Below are 15,854 nucleotides of genomic sequence, written 5' to 3'. Positions count from 1 at the left end.
AAATTTGAAAAACTGTTAAAATTTTATGGAAATAATGACATGTTGAAATTTTAAATATTTATTGACATTAGAATTTAATGTTTAAAAGTTAGAATATTTAAATGTGAATATATTTAAAATTTTGAATATTTTCAAAATTTTGAATAATTTGAAAATTGTTTGTTTGGATACACAAAATAGTTATATCATTTTCTTAAAGTATTCATCAATCTTAAACATTTATAACATGATATATAGATCCAACTTTTTAATAATTTGTGTGATTATAATAACATGAAAAATAGAATTTGATAGAAATTACTCTTGAAAGAAAACAATAATATATTTTAGGTATATGAAACAAAAAAGAAAAAAGAATCTTTTTTGGTTAGATAAATGTATAACTAAAAAGTGAAACAATTTGAAATGGTTAATTTGTCTTTATAGTTGACCAATATGAAGTTGTCCAAATCTTTATACAAACTTTTTGAAAAATGGTGAAAACTTGAAAATGTAAGCATTTAGTGTTGGTAAAAAATTAAGTTTTTAATTTTTAAATATGTAAATATGAATGTTTAAAAATTGAATATATTACATTCCATATAAAAAATTAGAAATTTTGTGCAATTAGAAATTGAAAAAACCAAATATAAATATTTTTAAATGGAAATGGAAATTTGATTATATCTTGCCACATACATCATATGAGAATTTAATTAGTGTCAATCTTGGTTGGAGTAAATCATATCATTTGTAAAGAGATGTAAAACGAATCAATTAAACAAATATAACTCATAATAAAAATAAAAAGAATATATAAAAATAAATAAGACATGACATAAAAAAATTAATCAAAGAATAAAATGACTTACTTTTTGAACCATTAGCCATAAAAAGTATAACATTGAAGCCATATCTCAATGAAGAGTGTAAAAAAATATAACTAACCTCTATAAAATAAAGATAAGATTTTTACTTGCGTATAGAACTCTTCGAATTCCTTAAAAATAACAGAAACATGAACACCCAAGAAACTTATAGCACCTTTTTTAAGTTCAAAGGAAACCATATATCAAAAGAGGAAACACACATATTGTATTAAGATTTTTAAATTTGAAAAACTGTTAAAATTTTATGGAAATAGTGACATGTTGAAATATTAAATATTTATTGACATTAGAATTTAATATTACGAATTTAATATTTAAAAGTTGAATATTTAAATGTGAATATTTTCAAAATTTTGAATAATTTGAAAATTATTTGTTTGGATACACAAAATAGTTATATCATTTTCTTAAAGTATTCATCAATCTTAAACATTTATAACATGATATATAGATCCAACTTTTTAATAATTTGTGTGATTATAATAACATGAAAAATAGAGTTTGATAGAAATTACTCTTGAAAGAAAACTATAATATATTTTAGGTATATGAAACAAAAAATAAAAAAAGAATCTTTCTTTGTTAGATAAATATATAACTAAAAAGTGAAACAATTTGAAATGGTTAATTTGTCTTTATAGTTGTCCAAATCTTTATACAAACTTTTTGAAAATGGTGAAAACTTGAAAATGTAAGCATTTAGTGTTGGTAAAAAGTTAAGTTTTTAATTTTTAAATATGTAAATATGAATGTTTAAAAATTGAATATATTACATTCCATATAAAAAATTAGAAATTTTGTGCAATTAGAAATTGAAAAAACCAAATATAAATATTTTTAAATGGAAATGGAAATTTGATTATACCTTGCCACATACATCATATGAGAATTTAATTAGTGTCAATCTTGGTTGGAGTAAATCATATCATTTGTAAAGAGATGTAAAACGAATCAATTAAGCAAATATAACTCGTAATAAAAAATAAAAAGAATATTATAAAAATAAATAAGACATGAAATAAAAAAATTAATCAAAGAAGAAAACAACTTACTTTTTGAACCGTTAGACATGAAAAGCATAACATTGAAGCCATATCTCAATGAAGAGTGTAAAAAAAAATATAACTAACCTCTATAAAATAAAGATAAGATTTTCACTTGCGTATAGAACTCTTCGAATTCCTTAAAAATAACAGAAATATGAACACCCAAGAAGCTTATAGCACTTTTTTTTAAGTTCAAAGGAAACCATATATCAAAAGAGGAAACACACGTATTGTATTAAGATTTTTAAATTTGAAAAACCGTTAAAATCTTATGGAAATAGTGACATGTTGAAATTTTAAATATTTATTGACATTAAAATTTAATATTACGAATTTAATGTTTAAAAGTTGAATATTTAAATGTGAATATTTTCAAAATTTTGAATAATTTGAAAATTGTTTGTTTGGATACACAAAATAGTTATTCATTTTCTTAAAGTATTCATCAATTTTAAACATTTATAACATGATATATAGATCCAACTTTTTAATAATTTGCGTGATTATAATAACATGAAAAATAGAGTTTGATAGAAATTTAAAATTTTTATAATGTTTAAAAAGTTGTAACCGATAAGTTATTATATAATAGAGGCATGAGTCTTAAAAAAGTGTTAAAAATGTAATTTTAAGCATAAGAAAAACAAATCCTACTTATAAGTAAAATAAAACCACAAAAAATGCTACTAAACCGATATTATTAAAAATATAAAAAATAAATATGATGATAAGCCAAAAAACTAACCTAATTCATGATTCATTCAGAAGATGTTCATCCTCAAACTAAGGAAACAATCTCCTAAGGATTTTTGATTGCATGGTGGATACACAAAATAGTTATTCATTTTCTTAAAGTATTCATCAATTTTAAACATTTATAACATGATATATAGATCCAACTTTTTAATACTTTGCGTGATTATAATAACATGAAAAATAGAGTTTGATAGAAATTTAAAATTTTTATAATGTTTAAATAGTTGTAACCGATAAGTTATTATATAATAGAGGCATGAGTCTTAAAAAGGTGTTAAAAATGTAATTTTAAGCATAAGCAAAACAAATCCTACTTATAAGTAAAATAAAACCACAAAATGCTACTAAACCGATATTATTAAAATATAAAAGATAAATATTATGATAAGCCAAAAAACTAACCTAATTCATGATTCATTCAGAAGATGTTCATCCTCAAACTGAGGAAACGATCTCTTAAGGATGTTTGATTGCATGGTGGTACCCATTAAGTATCAAATGAAAAAGTGTGAGAATGTTTTATTTATTAATTTAGATTAGAGGTGTTCATGGTCCGGTTTGAACGGTTTTTTAGGTCAAATCGTGAACCAAACCGTTAGTACCGTTTTTGATCGTCGAATATCGAAACCAAACAACTTTGTTTAAAATTAACTTCGCCCTACAATCCACATCTTGCCAAAAATTAAATTGTTTTCATATCGTACGTAAACTCAAAGTGTATTTAATAACCATCAAAGGCAACACCCAACAATATAAATTTTAAAAAAACATCTAAAACAATTAAAAATATATATTAAAATTTATGAAAATCAACACATTTAAGAAATGAGTTTTAGGACTATGAAAACAAACAAAATATTTAAAAGTAAAACTAACCCAATGACACTGGATGAGTATTAGGATTATGAAAACCAACAAAGAATCATGAACAATAATAAGTTAAATAGTGTAAAACAGGTAAACCACATGAATAGTAAACAACTACAAATAAAAAAACCATGAATTACATTCATATCAATTTAAGAAATTAACCCAAAAAAATGCAAAGCCAAGCTCTAATAAAAAAAACGAAAGCGAGTTCACCTGATGGATATGAGGATGATTTAGATATGTCATGAAGTAACATAATGTTTTAATTGGAACCTGAAATGGAAGAAATAATCAAAACGAATAATAGTGACAGTAACAGAAAAATAGCATGGTGAAGAAATTAGAACCTGAAATGCAAAGAGCCGTTAACGGTGGTGGTTGTGTAGTGGTCAGCGATTAGGTGGGGGTTAGTAGCTTCGGTTGTCTCGAGAGCCATTAACGGGAGGATGTCGGCAGTTAGGACGGTTTTCCGATGTACTATTCTTCCTCACGAGTCGTCGAAACCCCAGCTCCAACAGAGAGGAGGCCCTAAAACGGAGAAATATGTGCTTAAATATCTAAATCTAACTTCGATTTAACAAAAGCAACAACCAAAACGGAAACAACAAACCTTATGTCGACATTTTGACCGGAAATCTACAACCGTCACCATCATCAACCAGAAATCGGTTTCTAGAGTTGTTGGTAGAACTGATTAGTTTCTTACCAGGGTGGTGGTTGAGAGTGAAGAAGGAAGATGGAAAATTGAAAGAGAGAGAAAGATGATTTTCATAAAAATGAATTCAAGATTGAAAGAGAAATGCGAAGAGAGAGAATGATGAATATGATTTTGAAATTTGAATATACTGAAGAAAGAGAGAGAAGATGCATAGATAAACCCACCTTCTTTATTAATTGAGACTTCCAAAGGAAGCTTTGTAAACAACATACGTGGATAGCTTGCCTTTTGAACACAATATCAAATAGAATGTGGGGCTGACACGTGTCCCAAATGTATGTGGTGATGACACGTGTCAGAACCTGTTTTCCTTTATTATATATAGAGATTGTATTTGGTTTCAGGGAGACAAAAATCAATCATCCCTTTTTGAATTGCTATTGAATTTTATTTTTAGATTTCTTGAATTGGGATTTTAAAACAATGACTATATCAGAATATTTTATTTGGTTTTATGGAGACAAAAATGAGAAGTGTGATAATTTGTGATCACACAAAAACACATTAAAATAAATTAAAAAAAATAATAAAAAAATCATAACTTAAAGTATAAACAAAAATTAATATGTTTCCGCCATCATTCCTGTTAATTTTTTTTAAAATAAAATAAAAAAGATGACGAAAAGACACAATACCAAGTTAAAAAACACAATAACGAAAATAAACAAAAGACACAATTATAACTAAACAAAGACACAATAGATCGCAAAATATAACACAATGTTGAGTTTTATAGTACAATATAAAGGAAAAAAAGACACAATGTCAAATAAAAAAACACAATCAATGACGAAAATAAACACAAAACACAATGATAAACAAAAGACACAATGATCTTTTTCACCATTGTGTCTTTTTTTAGAACGAGAAATACGGTGGAAACATTTTTGTGTTTTTTCTTTTTTTGTTAAATTTTTGAGTTATGATTATTTTTATTATTTTTGAGGAGTTTGTTTGTGTGGTTGCAAATCCTTCTCATTTCAAAACAAAAAAAATCCTCAGATTTGGTAACTTGTATTTTAACAAATAAAATTCATTAGTTGATAACTTACTAACATGCGTAATACTACCCGCGCGTTGCAGCGGAGCGGTTGCATTTTATCTTTAAAAGCTACCGCTCGTTAAGGCAGGAAGTCGTCCAATATCGATTTGATTCTTTATCTTAAATATTTTGTGGCTAAAGTTTCATTAATAAAGTTAAGAAGCCGAAAAGAAAATATATGAAATTAAAGTTGAGGTGTTAAAAAGGACACATAAAATTTTGTAACTAAAGTCCAATAAATCAAACCCTGTAATTTAAGTAGATGACAAAAAGTTATATATGTTACTGTGACAAAAGTATAAGGAATGAAAGTTTGTCACTTGCCTATGTTAAAGTATTGTGGCAAAATTCTAGGAAATTAAAGTTTGTCACATTTTCTATGTTAAAATTTTGTGGCAAAATTCTAAGAAATGAAAGTTTGTCAGTTGCCTTTTAATAATAACTTTTAACTTTTACTTTTGTTACTCAGAATAACAATCTCAATTTAATATAAAATGATTTGACTTTTACATCTGTTAGTCGAATAACAATCTCATTTTAAATATAAATAAAATAAAATCTATTAGCACCTAATTTTCCTATCGTTTTGTTTAATGACAATATGTAACATTCACTCATTACTACTCATTAGAACACACAAAGTTAATTTTATGTGAAGTGAATTATTTACTAGGATAGACAATTACGTTTCCATCAAAATAAAATTACCGTATAAGAAATATAAAAATCTAAAACTATCCTAAATAAAGTGAAATTACCATATAACAAAAGTAAAACTTTAAACTATCATTGGTCACATTAAAAGCATGGTTGCATAAGTCGCTAGGAACTGTCAGATTGGTTTATTAGAAAGTTGCGAGTACTCAACATAGATATAAAATACTCAGAATTTACTCCCAAGTACTTGGCCTAGACGGAGAGTACTTGGGAATTACTCATCAGGTACACCGTCACCTACATCAATTTTTACGACACCGACTAAAATTATGAATTTTTATATGCCACAACTTTACAATTTGAATAGCCAAAATCCAACTTCTCATAGCCAAACAAAAGATATATATATTTAACACATGTAGCTATACCAACATAGAAATTATTAATGTGATGTTTTAGAACATTCTTGTTCAATCATCTATCTTCATATATAAAATTACACTAAAAAATCACTACATTTTATCTCTTCTTTTCAATTAAATAATACTATTTTTTATACCTTTATCATTATATATTTATCTTTCATTCCCATAAACACTTTCAAAATATTTTAAAAAATTATAGAGCTATGAACAGTAACTTTTCAAATATACAGAAAAATTACAGCATTTCTCTCTCATCCACTCACAACACCTAAACCACTGCCTACATCATAAAAACTTCACTCCCACATTTTGATCGATTGAATGTAATGCTCTTAGTCACTTTATTTAAACCGAAACATATCAAAAACCCAAAAACATTGTTCAGACTTTAGAATCCAAATATAAATGATGAGCATCACCTAATGTACACGAAACATGTCTCAAACCAGTCTTTACCGAAAAAATAAGATGCAAACACATACAAAATTTATTAGATTTTTCAGCTCCAAAGACACAAAGTGCTCCAATGGAAAAACCCCTTACTATAACTGCCCCCAAACATTTTTTGCGAGCCTTGCATAACCAATGACTCGTCAAGTACCTGCATCACACAAAAATCATAAGCTGTTATATAATACAACTTATCTATTTGTAACCATGGTTTTTAACTTTTAACAATCACAAGAAAACAATGCATGTGATTGATTTATAATACGCGTCTTATGAAATTTATGATATTGCTAGCTAGCGTGCCAATGTGTCATACTGCAAGCATACAAGACTAGGAAGTAGGAACACGAAACTTCATCATCCTATTTTATTTTGGACAAATTCATATTGACATAACATCAAGATTCGGTTTTAAAAACGCAAACCAAACACATTTTACAAATGGCATGAACCAACTACCCCCTCTTTCTCGAAAAAAAGGTTCTATGATTATACACCGTTTACTACATGAAGCCTTACCTAGAACTCTATAGTTAATACATAAAGTGCACAAAAAGGTAATACTTTGTAAGTCAACCAAACAGCAAAAGACCACAAACATAAAGTTAAACTCATCTGAATGGTTATTAACCAAGACTTAATATTCAGACTAGAATGAACTAAATAAAGAATGAAGACGAGCCATTAACCTCAATAAGTTTTAGAGACAACTTCACAAGACAAAAATCATAACATGAAATATACTCATCACTACATATTAGCAGAAGTTTACAAGTATCATTATCAGTACTTTTGTATGGCTGTTAGCTCGGATTCTTTTCGCTTCATTTTATGTTATCCAGATTGCTATATTGTATAATGATAGAGGTAAGTGTGGTCATATTAAGATACGAGAGCAGGGATAGTATTAGAAATTGTATTTAATAAAGTGGATAAATTTGAATCTTATGGGTAATACGAGACAGTCTTTTCCTGAGTTGACAAGAGCGGTAGAAAGTGGTACCGTGAGAGAGCTCGCAAAAGGCGCGCACATTGACACTGAGGTGTGACGCCGTCATTCGGGGAAGCGAACACAGAGATTGCGCGCATCCTAATTCTCCCAATGTCCTAATACATATATTAGAGGGCATCAATCAATCAAGATTAGATTAAATTATATATATACCTAGGGTTTCGGAGGCGGCGGAAGGTGAAACGGGGGGCGGAAAGCGGCGGCGGAGGACGGAGGCGAGCAGTAGCTGATGATGATCTTGCGGTGGTGGACATCATTGCCCTGCTGATGGAACCACGCCATGCCATTTCTCTCAGCCTCAAGGGGCTCTTCTTTCTTTTCTCCCGGAGTTTGTGTAGAGGGTGTTTGGCCCATCCTTTTATTATTTCTGGTGCCGCTAAACATTCCCCATTCTCATCCATTTTTATTATATATACTCTTTCAAATTTTACATTAATACAATTTAAATCCTTTTGTTGTTTCTTTTGTCATTTTGTTATTTTATCATCATTGTTATTTTTATAAAAGCTTTCTTTTTCTATTTTTATTTGACAAATTTTTATTTATCTTTTTATATATATTTAAAAGCCTTTACTAAAAACATATTTTTTCTTACTTAAAAAAATGTTTTTTTTTCTTATCTAAAAAACGGTGTTTTACTTGTTTTAAAAAGGAGCATTTACATATTTCCCTTAACTAAGTGTCTTAATTACATATTTCCCCAACTTAAACAAAACAATTACATATTTTCCCTCCCTTAAACATATATATTACATATTTCCTTATTTCATTAAAATTAACATAAAAATTTTACCCCCATAAAAATTTAATTAAAATTAAATGGCCATCTTACCCCCATAAAAATTTAATAAAAAAATGATTAAATCTCAAAATAAAAGATATCGCATTTTATTTGATTTTCATCCCCTGTTCATCTTCTCATCTAACTCCTCCCCATCTTCATCTTCATATTTCATATATGAAACTCATCTATCATCTTTCACCCTCACCATTTTATGACTAAATTGGCCGAAAGAAAACCCAATCGCCCATTTAAGAACCCTAATAGGAAACTTACAACCCTAATCGGCACCAAAAGGAACACCAATGCGACACGGAACGATTAATCTGAATTTTTGTTCATAAATGGCGAAGTCGCCATGGGAAAGATCCTGAGATGAAAGGTAAATACGAAATACATTAATCTAAATAGAACCTAGATGTCGTCTTCTTCACCAATAGTCCAATACACTCGCCGGAGTATGAAAGGACTTGCCGGAAAACAGTTTCAGCTTTACGAGGGAGTTCTTCACGTTGAGCTTTAAGGACTCGCCGGAGTATGAAGGTGTTTAAGAAGTGGAGACAAATACGCAGGTTATTTGTTTGGTAATATGCGTCAGTTTCGTTTTGCTTTTGACTCGTCGGAACAGACGAATCCTATCGGAAAATTTTGGGTTTGAGTGTCAGAGGTCGAGAGTTTTTTAAGAAATAAGATGGTGATGTCGAAAGGACCACAGTTGGCTTTATAACCGATTTTTATGAGCCACATGGGTGAAATCGATCGGAACCGCGGAATAGAGTTGGTGGTTCCCGGTAAGCAATGGTGGAGGACAGAAGGTCATGGACTTGATTTTGATTCACCAAGGAGAAGAAGATATAAATTAAAAGAAAGGGACAAATAGGTAATTTAGTAAGAAAAGGAGAAATATGTAATTTGATTTTAAGGTTTAGGGAAATATGTAATTAGTTGGCTTAGTGAGGGGATATATGTAAATCTTCTTTTTTTTAAAAAATGTCTTTTTTCTTATACTTGTTTTAATTTTTTTAGAGAGTGGTTTTTTTAATTTTAAATTAACGGATAGTTTAAATTCTTTTATAAAAAAATATTATTTTTATAAATAAAAATGTTAAATAACATACAACTTGGTAAAAAAATGACTTTTTTCTCTTGTAACATTAATGTCATGTATTCAAACCTAACAAAAAAAAAGTCAAATTGTTTTGACTACATTTTATAAAAAAAATAAAAAACTAGCTAGAGAAAACATATAAAACTTTTTAATACACGTAAAAGAATAAACAAACTTTTAATAAGATCTTAAAGAAATAAAATAATAAAATCCATAACAAAAATATATAAAAAAACTCTAAAACAAAAATAAAAACTTAATAGTTTTTTATTTAGTAATTTGAGAAAATTATAAAATAAAATAAGGGGGAATAATATGTCAATTACAAATGTTAAGGGGAAATGAATGTTTAGGGGGGGGGGGGGGGTGTGGATAGCAAGGGAGGGGGGTACGTTTAGCCTGACCCTTTATTTCCTGTATATCCTTACACTAGACGAATGCCCGCGCGATGCAGCGGGAAATACATACCTTGGTAATCACGTAGATTTATGTGTGCTTGTTGTTTTGTTTGTAACCTCGAAACCATTTATTGTTATAAGTAGATTCATAATTCTTTTTTTAAACTCAATTTAATATCAAAGTACAAACGAAAATGGAACCTAACCATTGTTAATGGTTTTGTTTTGTTGGGTTTCAATTTTCAGCGGTCTAGTTTCAGTTTTCGGTGACCAAAAACCGTTAATAATGGCTTGCTCATAGTTTAATTTAAAACCATCAAAATCGGACGATAAATACCCATACGTAAAATTTTATTTATTTTTAACTGAAAAGAATCTATGAAAATATCATACTCAAATTAAAGAGAATTAAATGCTCGTTTTTATGGTGCAATTTTTTTTTAAAAAATTATTAGCGTACGAAAAAGTTATGACCGTTTAAAAATTGTGGGGGGTATTTGGGTTAAAAATGAAATTATAAAGAATCAATCAATCAATCATACCCAGTGAAGTCCCACCAACAGCATAGCTATAAGTAGGGTTGGGAAGGGTGGGATGTAGGCACACCGTACCTCTATTCACATGGATAAAGAGGTGGCTTCTAGAGAGACTCTCAGTTCTAAAGTACATATGTATGAAGCAATACAAAGGAAATCAGAGTTCAACAGTAATAATAATAATAATAATAATAATACTATATATGTAGAGAAAATATTATTATGATGTGTGACTAAAATAAGGTAAATAGAAGCCCTAAGGTATTCCTTTCTCCCTAAAAATCCTTAACTTTAATTCTACTTCTTCAAGAATTCCTATCCTCAACGATGTCCTCGGAGAGGTTTAGGTCTATAAAATCATGCTTAATCCTCCCATCCCAAGTCAATTTAGGTCGTCCTCTACCCCTTTTCCCTCTATAGTAATGTTTTCTACGGATCTAACAGGATTCGTCGTTTGTCTTCTCTTCACATGTCCAAACCATCTCAATCTCCACTCTCTTATCTTGTCTGCTATGTTCACTACCCCTAATATCTCCCGAAACACAACGTTTCTTATTCGGTCTAACCTTGTGTGCCCACACATCCAACGTAGCATTCTCATTTATGCTACCTCCATCTTCCGCACTTGTGCCTTCTTGATGACCCAACAATATGTTTCATATAACATTGCAGGTCTAACTGCAACCCTATAAAATTTTCCCATTAGTTTAGTTGGGAAACTCTTGTCGCACAATATAGCTATGGCTGCTTTCCATCTATCCCATCCTACCTGAACTCAATGGGTCACATCACTGTCCAATTCTCCATCGCTCTGAACAAATGATCCTAGATACTTGAACTTTATTACCTGCGGAAACACCTGCCCTTCAATGGTAATCTGTGCGTTCTCATTGTTATTTACCCTTCCAAAAGCACAGTGGAGGTACTCCGTCTTAGATCGACTAATCCTTAAACCTTTTGTCTCTAAGGTTGTTCGCCACTCCTCAAGTCTCATCTTTAGATATTGTTTTCTCTCATCAAGTAACATAATATCGTCTGCGAACATCATGCACCATGGAAGCGTCCCCTAAATCGACTTTGACAACTCATCCAAGACTACTGCAAAAATAAACGGACTCAGCGCTGACCCCTAGTGAAGACCTACCTTTACGGGGAAGAAATCAGTATCACCCACTGGCGCACGGACACTTGTTGCACTCTTGGTATACATATCCATAATTATCTCTATGTATTTCCTGGGTACTCCTCTACCCTCCAAGCACTCCCAAAGCACCTGTCGTGACACACTGTCGTAGGCCTTTTCTAGGTCAATAAACACCATATGCAGGTCACGCTTCTTCTCCCTATACTTTTCCATCAATCTTCTTATAAGGTGTATTGCCTCTATGGTGGAACGCCCCGGCATGAATCCAAATTGGTTCACCGTAACCTGAGTTTCTCGTCTAAGTCTAACCTCAATAACTCTTTCCCATAGCTTCATAGTATGACTTAGTAGTTTGATTTCTCAATAGTTACCACAACATTGGGCGTCTCCTTTGTTCTTATAGATAGGAACTACAACGCTGATCCTCCACTGATCTGGCATCTTACCAGATTTAAGGATACTATTGAACAGAGTAGTTAACCACATGACTCCTTCCTCTCCTAGACACTTCCACACCTCGATGGTATGTTGTCTGGGCCAACCGCCTTAGCCCTTCCCATCCTCCTAAGTGCAGTCTGCACCTCTTCTCGTATGATCCGTCGGCAGTAGCAGTTATTCGGTTGTTGTCGTTGGGAGGTTGTGTTGTCATGTTCTTCTTGGTAAGCTCTCCCATTGTTGAAAAGATTGTGGAAATAGGTTTGCCATCTTAGCTTGATGTCCTGCTCCTTGACTAGTACATGCCCATCTGTATCCTTTATGAACTTCACATGCCCTAGATCTTGCCTTCTACGCTCCCTGGCTTTGGCAACCTTAAACATAGCATGTTCCCCCTCTTTTGTTTCTAAACATTCATACATCCATTTGTAAGCCGTGTTCTTTGCTTCCACCACTACCTTCATCGCCTCTCTCTTGGCCGTTTTGTAGGTCTCCTTAAATTCCACGCGCTCCTCCTCATTCGTGCACCTCATAAGCTCTCTAAAACATCCTTGTTTGTCCCTTATCATGTCTTGTACAGCCTCATTCCACCACCAAGACTCCTTATGCCCACCTGTCTTTCCTGTTGTGACCCCGAGAGTCTCCTTTGCTATTTGAATGATCCATGTCACCATAACTTCCCATATATGAGTTGAGTCCCCATTTAGTCGAGCCCACTTCTGCAGTATGAGTTTATCCTTAAACAGTAGGAGATTTTCGTCCCTCAAATTTCCCCATCGAATTCTAGGTGTACCTTTATTCTCACGCCCAGTCAGCTTATTTCTGAAGCCCATATCTGTCACCAGCAGTCGATATTGAGCCACAACTGTCTCCCCAGGTATGGCTTTGCAGTCCTTCCACCAACGTCGGTCTCATTGCCTCATCAAAAGGTAGTCAATTTGCGTGTCGCGTCCGCCACTGCTAAAAGTGATCAATTGAGGGTCTTGTTTCCTAAAAAAATAATTTATAATTCCTAGGTCATGGGCCACCGCAAACTCTAGGAGTTCTGTTCTGGTCTCATTCCTATCACCAAAACCGAAACCCCCATGTACGGCTTGAAAACCATCGCTAGCCTTACCAATGTGTACATTAAAATCACCTCCTATACAAATCCTCTCACCCCTAGGTATGCCCCCTACCACTGCGTCTAGACAATCCCAAAATTCCTTCTTTTCCCGATCCCCTAAGCCTATATGAGGCGCGTAGGCGTAGACTACTGCCACTACTTCCTCTCCTAGTACTACTCTCAACACCATAATCCTGTCATTATATATTATCACCCCACCACACTAGTGTGTAGTTCCTTATCCACTAGGAACCCCACTCCATTCCTAGCTCCATCAGACCCCGAGTACACAACTTATACCAATTACACTCAACCCCTCTATGCCCTTTCCACTTAGTCTCCTGGAGGCATGCTATCTGAACCCCTACGTCTTCTAAGCACATCTACCAATTCTATCAACTTACTTTTTAGTGTTCCTACATTCCAAGAAGCCAAACGCAATATATACTCCCTATTTTTACCCTTTCCTACACCCCTCTTTTCAGTACATGGTCTCAAGTAATAGTCATGGTTCCTACGCTCTATGATTGCAACTAATCGCACAAACACAAGCAATAGAACACCCAATCAAGATAATAATAATAATAATAATAATAATAATAATAATAATAATAATAATAATATTAATAATAATAATAATAATAGTATAATAGTAATAGTAATGGGTAAGGAAAATCGGCTTTCAAGACCCAACACACGGAACCTCCGTGTTCCGTATGACTCCTCCGGCAAGTACGCTACGTTCAGGAGACTCCTTCGATCTTTTTCGGACACGTCACTGTGAGCTGCAAGATGACCACAGATCTGGAAGCTTACCAAAAGCTAACGACGGTGGGTTGTTGTTCGAAGGAGCAGCTTGATGATGAAGAAGCTAATGACAGATCTGGGAGCCTGATGATGAAGAAGCTAATGGCAGATCTGGGAGCTTGAAATTGCAATTAAGGACTATAAAGGATAGATTATTAAAAGATGAAGGACCAAATTTATAACTATTCATTAAATTTACAAAAAATTGATTAAAGTTAAGGGGGCAATGTTGTAAGTATTTTAAAGACAATTGGAAAACACGTGAGATTTAATGCTAGAATTACCACTTTGCCCTCATTTTAGGTTGTACCATGTGTTTAAATAATTGTAATTCCTTTAAAATATATTGTCCTAATTTGCCCATGACTCCTCCATTATATATAGTATAGATAAATAAAGCGAAAGACGAAATTAGTTTTGCATCCCGTGGTTTCAGGACAGAGTGACAATAAGTCTTCGAAAGAAAATTTAAACTGATTGAGTCCCTGTGGTTTTAAAAATGAACCAATTGAGTCCTACCGTTGCTTAACTTTGTTAGCTTCAGGGGTAGATTCGACATTGTACTTTATATATACATTGTCACTCTAAGTCCTTGAACTTTCATAATTAATCACCTTGAGTCTCTTTCACCTTCTAACAAAAATAAATGAATTAGACTAATTTTTTTTAACAAAAATAAACAAACCGAACCACCTTTTCAACAAATATTAACAAACCAAACTACTTTAAAACAAAATAAACGGACCAAACTATTTTTTTTATCAAACTCAACGATCCGAACCACTTTTTAAACAAGTTGTTCATTTTGTTTAACAAAAATAAACGAATCAAACTACTTTTTTATATATTAAGAAAAATAAACGAACCGAACTTGTTTTTTTTAACAAAAATAAACGAATCAAATTACATTTCTAACAAAATTAAACGAACCAAACTTATTTTTTAACAAAAATAAACAAACCAAACTTATCTTTTAACAAAAAAAAAACCAATCGAACTACTTTTTTTTACTAAACTAAACGAACCGAACCGAAACACTTTTTTTAACAAGCACTTTAGTTCATTTCGTTTAACAAAAATAAACGAATCCAACTACATTTTAACAAAACTAAAAAAAAACGAATCAAAATTATTTTTCAACAAAAATAAACAAATTGAACAACCTTTTTAACAAAAATAAACTAACCAAACTTATTTTTATCAAAAATATCGTCGTAACTACTGCTAAGGTGGAGTTTTCGATTACTTATTTTAGAAGTAGTTACATTCGTTTAGTTTAGTAAAAAGGTAGTTCGTTTATTTTTGTTAAAAAGGTAGTTCGGTCGTTTATTCTTATTAAAAAAGGGTTCGTTTATTTTGTTAAACAATAGTCCGGTCAGTTTATTTTGTTAAACAGTAGCTCGGCTCATTTATTTTTGTTAAAAAATATTCAGTTCGTATTTTTGTTAAAAAAAGTTTGTCTCGTTTATTTTTGTTAAAAAAATTAGTTCAATTCGTTTATTTTATTACAAAAAAGTTTGGTTTTTTATTTTTGTTAAAAAAAAGTTCGGTTCTTGTTTTTGGTTGATTATGGTTTGATTGGTTGATTATGGCTTGATTGGTTGTAGTTTGGTGGTTTATTGTTTAATTTGGAGGTAATTTTTAAAGATGGACTAAAAATAAGCAATCAGTTAACCACAATGACTCATACGGATC

General features: G+C 31.4%; 1 protein-coding gene across 1 annotated transcript; it reads right to left on the bottom strand.

Annotated features, from left to right (window-relative positions):
- Positions 1-6,976: 6,976 nt before the first annotated feature.
- LOC143559192 (uncharacterized) lies at positions 6,977-8,132 on the bottom strand. Its single transcript, XM_077047851.1, has 3 exons — positions 7,999-8,132; positions 7,792-7,940; positions 6,977-6,984 (listed from the first exon to the last, which is right to left on the bottom strand). Exons 1-3 carry the CDS (start codon positions 8,130-8,132, stop codon positions 6,977-6,979), a joined length of 291 nt encoding a protein of 96 aa, XP_076903966.1.
- Positions 8,133-15,854: the final 7,722 nt, after the last annotated feature.

Source organism: Bidens hawaiensis, unplaced genomic scaffold, assembly GCF_021521415.1.
Source record: "Bidens hawaiensis isolate Kalapana, Puna unplaced genomic scaffold, B.hawaiensis_p1.1 tig00019788_1, whole genome shotgun sequence".
Taxonomy (NCBI): Eukaryota; Viridiplantae; Streptophyta; class Magnoliopsida; order Asterales; family Asteraceae; genus Bidens; species Bidens hawaiensis.
Note: the sequence above shows the minus strand (reverse complement) of the source record. Positions and strands in the feature narration are given on the sequence as shown.